Source organism: Dryobates pubescens, chromosome 39 (genome assembly GCF_014839835.1).
Source record: "Dryobates pubescens isolate bDryPub1 chromosome 39, bDryPub1.pri, whole genome shotgun sequence".
Taxonomy (NCBI): domain Eukaryota; kingdom Metazoa; phylum Chordata; class Aves; order Piciformes; family Picidae; genus Dryobates; species Dryobates pubescens.
The window spans coordinates 3,792,166-3,802,053 of record NC_071650.1 but is presented as its reverse complement, the minus strand read 5'-3'; the positions used below and the strand labels follow the sequence as shown (position 1 = coordinate 3,802,053).

General features: G+C 47.1%; 1 protein-coding gene across 1 annotated transcript; it reads left to right on the top strand.

Moving 5' to 3' along the window:
- Nucleotides 1-523: 523 nt before the first annotated feature.
- On the top strand, nt 524-6,491 carry LGALSL (galectin like). The gene is made up of 5 exons (XM_054177220.1): nt 524-930; nt 1,110-1,181; nt 1,325-1,413; nt 1,942-2,119; nt 5,252-6,491. Exons 1-5 carry the CDS (start codon nt 898-900, stop codon nt 5,393-5,395), a joined length of 516 nt encoding a protein of 171 aa, XP_054033195.1. The 5' UTR covers nt 524-897; the 3' UTR covers nt 5,396-6,491.
- Nucleotides 6,492-9,888: the final 3,397 nt, after the last annotated feature.

The window sequence follows — 9,888 nt, the reverse complement described above, 5'->3', positions numbered from 1 at the left end:
GACCGACTTATGCAATTACAGCTCTCTCATTAAGAGGTTGGCGGGGAGGATTTCAAAGGCGCTGCTGCCTGGCTTGGCCAGAGAGGCTGCAATTTGCCCCGCAGCACACTCAGCGTGCTGCCCGCTGTCACAGGCCCTGCCACCCTGCAGCAGGACACGTGTCCCACCGAAGCGGCCATTCGGGGACTTGACCCCTACGAAACCTCCACGACCCCTCCAAGGGTCCAGGCCACAGGGCAGGGCACGCTCGCCTGGATGGAAGCGGGTCTGAGGGTTCTTTTCTGGGGGACGAAGCCACCTCTCATCTCTGGAGAAAGGAGCGCTACGCAAGATGCCCGGTTCATACTCTCCGCCAGGGTGTCCAAGCTCCGAAACAAGGTCCCTGAAACGCGGGCAGCAGGGCGCTCCCGGCCCCTCTCCAGCCCCAAGCACTCATCACCTGCTGGCCCCAGGTGAGGGGTGCCCGGGGGCCCGCCATGCCGATGGCCTAGCCCGGGCCCACCACCGCCACTCCTCCCCGGTACCAGCAGCCGCCCACCTTCCAGCGGGGCCAGACCCGCCGAAACGGAGTCTCCCCGCCCAGGGCCGGGCTCCGCCGCGGGGCAGGCTACGGAGCAGAGGAAGCGGCGACAACAGCAGCAGCCCCCGCCCTGCCCGGCTCCCCCCCGGGCCAGGGGTTGGGCTCCCTGCCGGGCGAGGCAGAGCCGGCCACCACCTCCTCCTACTCCTCCTCCTCGCCTTCCTACTTCTGCACCGGCTGCGCTCCGGCTCCGCCGCTGCCCCTCAGCCACCGGAGCTGCCACACAGACATCCCCCCTCTCTCCCTCCCTCTCCCCCGCCCCCGCCGGCTCCCCTCCGCCCCGTCCCCAGCGCTGCTGCTGCCGTCGCTTCCACAAGATGGCGGGGACCGTGGCCGAGCGGGACGCGCTGGTGAGTGCTGCTTTGCCTCCTCGCTGGGGCTGTGGGATGGGGAGAGGCCTTTTCGGGGTGGGGGGGCGACGAGCAGGGCAGGGTAGGCCCCTCACGGTGGGCACCTGCGGAAGGTTGCGGGAGGGGGACGGGAGGGGTTCTACCTGCCCCTGCCTCAGCGCTCTCCTTTTTACCTGCAGAAAATAGAGGACGGGCATTTAAACAACTCACTGGGATCCCCGGTGCAAGCTGATCTGTGCTTCCCTCGCCTGGTAAATTACCTATATTTGAGGTTTGGGGGGGATATATTTGTGGGGTTTTTTTAACCCCTTTACCCCCGCTCCCTGCGGCTGCACAACGGCGGCCGCTGCTGATGCGGAGTGACCCTCGCCACCCTCCCCCCTGTCCTTTCCAGATCGTCCCCTTCTGTGGGCACATCAAAGGAGGAATGAGGCCAGGAAAGAAGATCTTAGTTATGGGAATAGTGGATCTCAATCCCGAGAGGTAACACCCGAGGAGGGCTGCCCGCCCCGGGGCTGCTGGGCCCGGGGAGGGAGATGGGGGGCGGGAGGGGGGGGGGGGGGGCGGTGAGGGTAAGGACACACACACACAGACATTCACGTACACACGGATCCCTCCTTTCTGGAGAGGGATTATTTTTATCATTTTAAATATAGCGTGCTGATTTCTCCTTTGACCCATAGAGGGGGCATTTCTTTAAGGGATCCTGTTTCCCAACACTTACTTCACTTGGGAGCGAAAAAACCACAGAGAGCATATATGTATGCATATATATACACACATATATGCACATGCACATATATATATGAGCTATAACCATGTTCTTGTCTCTGCTGAACTTTCCGAGCATTCCCCTAATGAGCTGAGCTGTCACACTACCTCCCTTGTCTCCCTCCCCCCCATGTTGCTATACTGTCAGTGGCTTTAAGAAGCTGCGCCATGAGAGCGGTGGCATTTGGGGCCTCTTTGCTGGTTGCTGGCTGAAAGAGAGCCGTTCTGTTTGTGTTGCAGCTTTGGCATCAGTCTGACTTGTGGGGAGTCGGAAGATCCTCCTGCGGATGTAGCCATTGAACTGAAAGCTGTGTTTACAGACAGACAGTTTGTCAGAAACTCTTGTGTTGCTGGAGAATGGGGAGAAGAGCAATCGTCTATCCCCTACTTTCCCTTTATACCAGACCAGCCTTTTAGGGTGAGTACGGGGATGACAGCAGCTTGCACTGTATCTGATAAAGTATAACATGATCAGAGCTGCAGCAGAACCTGGCTTGCCCCCTCATGAAATCACAGTCCAGTCCACACTTCCCTGGTTGAGACACCAGTTGCTGAATCGCTAAGTGTTGATCAGAAGTTGTGTGGAGATCCCAATTGCTGCGTGCATCTGCAGGCAGTTCAGAGCAGGCTGTGAACACCTCACCAGGGTGCTATGACAAGTTGGAGGTTGCAATGCTGTCTTTCTGATCTAAGTTTTAAAGCTATAAATTAAGAAATACTTCTATGTTATTACTGTGCTACTGGGGGAATATAAATACTCTGGGGGACTGCTGTATGTGTTGGTTGTTTTTGTAATGGATGGTGTTTGTAATTTAGTGCAGCTAATAAGGATCTTGTTCATCCTGTGTCTCCAGGGATGTTACACTGAGGTTGACCATAGCCTTTCCTGTTAGCAGATTATACATCCAAGCAGTAGTGGTATTCTTTTCTGAACCCTGGGATTATATCTTCTGTCAAACTGAAGCGTGTAGTCACTTGAAAATGGTGTACATGGAAATGCTGTGGTGCAAGGGATGGACTGGATTGACCTAGAAGCAGATTCCCAGCTGCAGTGTTTATGGTTATGTGAAGATGTCTTTGCAAATCAGGACTAACAAAGTATGCAGCTGCAGAGGGCCACTTTGCTCTCAGTGGCTTCACAGTGTTGAGGAAAAAAAGGCTGCATGTCTTCTCCATGCGGCTGACCCAGAAAACCCCCTCCTTCTCCCCATCCCTCTTACGAAACCTCGCTGGCCCCCTCTGCTAAATGCCAACGCTTTGACCAGCTGCCAAACTCTCTTAATCCCCCTTGCCCCCAAGATAATCTCTCCCAACCCCAAAAGCTCACCATCTCCCCAGATACTTGGGCTCTAAGAAGGGTGTTTATGACTGGGTTTGCTGCAAATTGTTTGTGCTCTACTTGCTTCTACAAACTCTTCCATCAGAACTGGCAACACCCTTTGGTGCGTGTGGGAAATGCACTTGAAAGGGCTTGGAGGCTGGGTCCTGCTTTGGCAGTGGGTGGTGGCCAGGCCCTCAGACCAGCCAGACAAATTACCCATAGCATGTGTTTTGGGTGTCCCACTAATGACATTTGACATTAGAAGACAGCAATATTACATGTTTGACATGAGATACTGTCGAAAGGGAGTTGTTCTTTTTCTTTTTTCCCCTTCTTTTTTTTCCTAAATGCACAAATGGAATTTTGTCTTCCAGCTGACTCTGTACCTTTGATGGTGCCCTCTTAGTGAATAAATTAGACCATTAAGTGTTCTCTCCAATTACTTGTGATCCAGTCCAATTATCATTCTGGCATGGCCCAGGGTGATCTGAAAAAGTGGATCGTAAGCAGTGTTGAGGCTAACCAGATCTTTTACATAACCAGGCCTGGGGCTGGATGCACCTGCCGCAGTAACACAGGAGTTATGAGGCAGCACAGGCACATCCCTCTTATATGGTACACTACCAGGTCCCCAGGAGCGTAAGATCTCTCCTCCTGGACTGTCTGCTGCCGTTTCTCCCAGTGCAATGTTCCTTAAGTCAGCTGAGCTTTGGCTCAATCAGTTTGTCACTGTCCACGCTCCCATCTGCAATGCTGTAATAGCAGAGTCAAGTGCCTGGAAGTAGCACTTCACTCCAGACTACTGGCCTCTTGGAATGGCCCAGGATTTACATGTGACTTCCCTGCAGATTTTCCCCTTAACCTGTCCAGACCTGGAGGTTTCTGAGGGCCTGTACAAGAAGCCCATGTTCTGTGCCCTCATATGTCAGATTCGTGCTGGGGCAGCTGTGGTAGTTTCAGGTTATGCCTTTAAAATTTAGCTGCAGATTTCGAGCAGAAAAGTAGAAAAATACAAATAAATCACTATTGGGTGTAAAAAGGAAAACAAAAGATTATTTAAAACAAATTCATTGGATAAATGGGATAAGAGAAGCTGTATCATAACAATTCTTCACATTTCATTTCCATCCCCATTCCTTTTTTCTTCTCTTCTGATCCTGGCTGTTTTGCTTCACTGGGGAGGAGATAACGTTCTTCTGGCTGACCTTGGGATAAGTCTAACCCACTGCTTTCTCTCAACTCCTCTCTTTCTCTTGGGACAGGGAGATTTAGGGGGGCAGTGGAACAGACTTCTCTGGTCTTTTGACTAGGGGGGTTTCATGTTGTTTGCCAAGTGTAAATATCTTTGTAACATTGTAAACACTGTATATTTTGTACTTACTTATTGCATTCCATTGTAGAGTGTAGTTTTTGCTCTAGCAAATCTTAACTACAGGGCACCCTCTCAAACCACCCCTAACATCAGGAATCTCCTGATTTGTCCAAGCCTGCTCAGCTCCAGGATTTTCTGCTTTTCCAGAGCATTTCTGCAGGGCTTCAGGAGGAGGGGTGAGCTATGTTCCCCCCGATCCTGTTTATGCCTTGTGTGAATGGTCTAGCTGCATCCACACCATCCTTCACTGCATTTCCCCCACTGCAGCCCCAGTATGGAGTCTGGTCCAACAGGGAGTCCTGGGCTGTCTGCAGCCACAGTAGAGAAGGTTTTTAGTTTTGCAGCAGCAATGTGAGTATGTGTGGGAGGGGAGGACAAACCTATCCTTCCTCTTGTGTTCACTCCCTTCCAGTAAACTAATGGAAGTGTGGAAAGCACTGCAGAGGGAACTGCCCACTCATTATGCAACAAAAAATATTCTGTAGCAAGAAGTGCATGGTTTCAGTTGGAGATAGAATTTCTTTTCCCTATAATTAGCAGTTTGAGTCCATTTCTGGCATAATTCCAAGAGGCAAAAATCTCTCTTAATACCAGTGTGAGTGGGTTCCAGAGTCCTTCCCACCATGACAGTGTGAGATTGGATTAATGTCCAAGTATGAGCAGTTCCATCATAGTCTAACTGGTTTTGTGGGGGGCAGCTGGTCTTGGCCCTGGCTGTTAGGAGGTGCATGAGTAGCAAAATGTTTAAGCATACACATTACAGCCGGAAGGCCAATGGAGTTGCTCTTTTGTGTTCTGTGAAGTCACTTCCCGGTTACCTAGTGAACAATATGCCTCATCCTTCTATTTTTTTCCAGGTTGAGATACTTTGTGAGCATCCCCGGTTTAGAATATTTGTGGATGGACATCAGCTCTTTGATTTTTACCACCGTATCGAAACACTGTCAGCAATTGACACGATAAAGATAAACGGAGATCTTCAGCTTACGAAACTTGGCTGAGCTTGGTAGGACTGCAGATTCCAAACCGGCTCAGGTGCCATCATCCATCTGGAGTAGTGACAGCCGGTTCTGGACACAGCTATGGTAGGAAGGCTGCCCTGTTCCTTTTTCCACGAGCAGTTCTTCACGCCTGTGCCGATGAACCGGGCTGCTGTTTATCCTAATGAAGAACATTGTTGGTTAATAGACGTTGAGCCATTTTTCTTGGATCATAATAGCCCACCTGTGCCGGATAATCGAATGGGAATGGATTCAGAAAGACTTGCAGCCTTGTTTCAGAGCTCACCATTTCTGAAGCGCAGTGCTAAAAGCAGTTACTGAACAGCAGTGACAACAACAAAAGAAGTTTTTCTTTTGCAAATATTGTTTCTGCACTGAAGTGGAGTAGTGTAGCACAACGCAGGGCCGTGTGCTGATGTCCTTACCGGTGGCCTGAGCCCGGTTCCATGGAAATCAATGGCAAAACTCTCACTCACTTTAATGTGGTACAATCAAACTGTCTAGTCCTTAGTCAAGCACAATCCCCAATGATTTCTATGGGATTTTTGCACACACCTGGGGGGCCAGCTCTTCGGCTGGTGTGTCACCTCCATGGCTTGCAATGGAATTCTGCTGATTGCTCCCAGCTGCCGATTTGGCCCAAGGACTGTGCAAAAACCAAACGAGGGTGTGAGGACACAGCCTGTATATTTTAGTCAGGGTATTTGCATAGAATGTAGATCGTTATGAGTTTTTGCACAACGTATTGTTCATACAATTTTCAAAGCTTATCTGTAGTTTATTTATTTATACTCATTGTATGTATTATTAGTAAACAGCAAACAATCTTCCTGATGGTTAGGAACAGCAAAGTGTTAACATTTTGAACACACAAAATGTCTTAGGTTCTTCGGGTAAAGTCTTGCAAACTCTTGTTTCCTACTGACCGTTTAGTTACATTTTACTGGAGCCCTCCAGCCCCTGGGAAAGCCTGGGCATTGCAGCTGGTGGGGGTGGGATAACTCTTTCTATATTCACTAGAAACTGTTTTTCAGGGCTTACTAACTTTGCTGCGCAGGATAGGTTTGAGTTAAAGCTGATCCATTTAAAAAAAAAAAAAAAAAAAAACTTAAAATAGCAAATTTGTAGCTTTAATTGTGATTTTATAACCTGAGAAAAACAAAGTTACATTTGGCAGTCTCCTAGTTTGGAAAGAGAACCAGCCTCTTTCTAGGGGAGATGGGAGATCTTTTGCACTTGTTTGAGAAGATACTCAGCCTTTGATATGACAATTAAAACTTGTCTAGACAGCCAAGTTATAAATGCTTGAAAATCAGCTACTGCACATGAATAATAAGTTTTCAAGTAGCTTTTAAAATAGTAAGTATTGCTGTATAAACACAGTCATTGTGCTACACTATAAATGAACACAGCCACTTTTCTTGACTTCTTCAGGACTAAAGACACTTTTTCCCCTGGCTGCTCACAACAGACTGCAGCAGGTCTCTCTGAATAGTTATGGTCATGATATAAACACTTATTTAGGTAATGTTGAAAACACGTAACATAGGGAATTTCTAAGACACAGAAATCAAAAGCATCCTTTGTAGCACAGTACTTAAAAAATAAAAAAGAGGGAAGAATCTCACAAACAGAACTATGCTAAACCTTCAATAAAGCTGCATTTTAAAGTAACTGGAACTGGAATACCCAAAGTTAAGGGTTGCAAAGCCTCATTTTGTGCTAATTTGGCCTGCAGTTAAGAAGCCTTAGGCTGCAAGCTTAAATTCCAGATGTGGCTCTAGGCCAAAGCCTGTTGAGGTCAATTAGAGTCCTCTGAGCATAGCAGCCTGATTCTTATTTCACGCAAGTGCAAATCTCTTTGTCAAGCCAAGGGGGTGTTGCTGCTACTGCTGACAGGTTAAGAATCAGGCTGCCACCTGTGAAATGCAAGATAAAAATGGAATTCTCAGCCTTAACATTGACATTCCCTGACTTTTCCTTCTTTTTCCAAATCAAGCGAGAGCCTGGTGTTTCCCACATCTTTTTATCTGTTGTGTGGCTTTTAAGCCACATCAGATTCTATGTGTATTCCACACTGAATCTTGATATGAAGAGTTCCTGTCTTGCTTTGTTTTTAATTCTTTTACATGATACATGATGACTGTTTCATTTTCCATTGTATACAGAATGCTGACAGTGTTTTGGTACAAAATACATTCTTAAAAATTATGATGATAATAAAAATCCAAGGGAAAGGTGCTTCTACATGAAGTGTTTGGATTTTTCTCCAGCTTGGAAATGCTCTGGTACCAAAGCAGATGCAGGGAGAAGATGAATTCTATCTGGAGAGACACATAGCGCCCTCCCTGTCTAGCACTTTCTCTAGCTCGCTATGGAAAACCAGGTTTTCTTCGTGCCATTGCCCGAGGCTGTTCTGCTAGTCTGGTGGCCACAAGTAGGCAGCTGGAGAGAATAAGTAGTGCCATGGCCCTACAGTAGCATAAACCCAAAAGAGCATCTCTCTGATGGCACACCAGTAGAGAGTTCCCCTCTACGCCTTTACTGGAGCCTAGAAAAGCAGTTTGGCTGAGATGAAATTTCAGCTGCTTGGGATTCCTGGTAGGTTAGCACAGCCCTTAGACTTCTTCTGTCTCACATAGCACAGTGCCTGCACCAGGAATGCCAAGGTGAATTTGATGCACCGGTGTCTCAGTGGTGTCTGTCAGGAGCCCAGGGACACTGCCTCACCCCTTTTCCTGTGGTGGACACTCCCATTTGTTCCCACGGCAGAAGTTTTCTGTCTCAGGAAAATGCTTTTTTGAACCTGATTCTGGTTTTGCCTTTGCATAATTCCACCAACCATGGCATGCACAGCCTGGTTGTGCCCTGCTGTGGTTTCTGAGCCAGGCTTCAAGGCAAGAAGGGCTGTGGTTTGGCTGAGAGCTCAGTAAAGGGCAGAAAATCACAGTTAAGTCTTCCACTTCTATTTGTCTGTCTGACACCAGTTTGGAAGTCTTTATTTCACTTTTGCTCTTGGGAAATACCAGGCTGTAGCAGGCAAAAGAAAGAGGATGCCTATGCAACCAAGGGCTGTTCCACACATGCTTGGCTTATGTTGGCTGGCTGTGTTCAGAAGCAACTGCTGAACACTTCCATGTGCAGCATAAGTCAGAGAAAACTGAGGCCTTAAATGTTTCTGTTCAGTTGGACTTTGAAGCAAATCCAAGTATTTAAGATGAGAGACTGTACTGCAAAATTTCCATCTGATTTTTTTTTCTCTCCACAATGTAAGGATTATTCAGATTGTCATTTTGCATATGAGCTGTACTAGACCTGAAATAAGACTGTTTCCAAATTGAGCCATGTTTTCCAAATGTTTTTCAGTAGGGAAGAGTAGTCTGTGAGGTTCCTGGAAGGACTAAGTGTGTGAACCAATTTCTGAACTCTTACACTAGAATTTATGAGCTGAATATTTCCACAATTTCCTCTGAACAAGGAAATGGATTCTGAAATGAAAGAAACCTTGAATGGGTAAAACTCATGTGCAATCATTCAACTTAGCATAGTTTTTTTTTTTTTCAAAGAGCTGGAAAAGCAGGGAAAAAAAACCCAAGCCCAAATTGCTATGCTTTTCATTGGCTGTAATAAAGATTTAATGAAGGGGAAAAAAAAAAAAAAAGAATGGGAAAAGAAATGGTTATTGCCTACTCAGAAAGAGCTTTGGAGTACTTCAGTACCACATGAGGTATCATCCGTGTCTAAATCTGTGTCTAAACAAATTTCATATGAACACTATTCCACAGCCAAGTTGTTTAAAATGTTACAAAATACCTTCTTTTAGTACCACAGTTAGAAATGTTTGCCCTACCTTTAAAGAACATTCTGTACTAAATGCGTTGTCTATGTGAACTTGCACCAACATACATCACATTCTCCCACCTCTCCTTGACTAGCTTAAGAAATAGGCATAATATTGCTAAACCAATTGAATGTGACAACTGCCTGAGACATAGGATCTTTCTTAAGGGCTGTCTTAAGTAAACATCCTGAAAACCAGAGAGCCTGATTCAGCATTGTGCTGCGCCAGCTTTCCACCCTGTCATTCTCCTGCTGTCAGGCCTTGTTATTTTAGTTTAAGGGAGCACAACTGAGATTTTCATCTGCCAGAATTTCAAACTATTCTTAGTGGAGAAAGCAAGAACAGAGTTGGCACAGTGCTCTCAAGTTGGGTAGTAGAGCTCGGATAGCATGACATGCTGTAGTCCTAAATCAATGTAAGAGCAGAGGGAGGTAGTGGGCATTGCAGAACCATCCAAGAGCACAGGCTGTGGAGCTGCATTGCAGTTGCCCAGAGATGGGCATTGTTAGCTGCCACCTTCGGTAACCCCATACCAGAACACCAGCTCCCCAAGACATTCAAGTAGTCTATTTGCTGTGGGACTCTTGCTTCCCATCCATGAGAAGTGCTCCCTGCAGAAATGTACAGCACTGCTTCCTGCACTGAAGCTGGA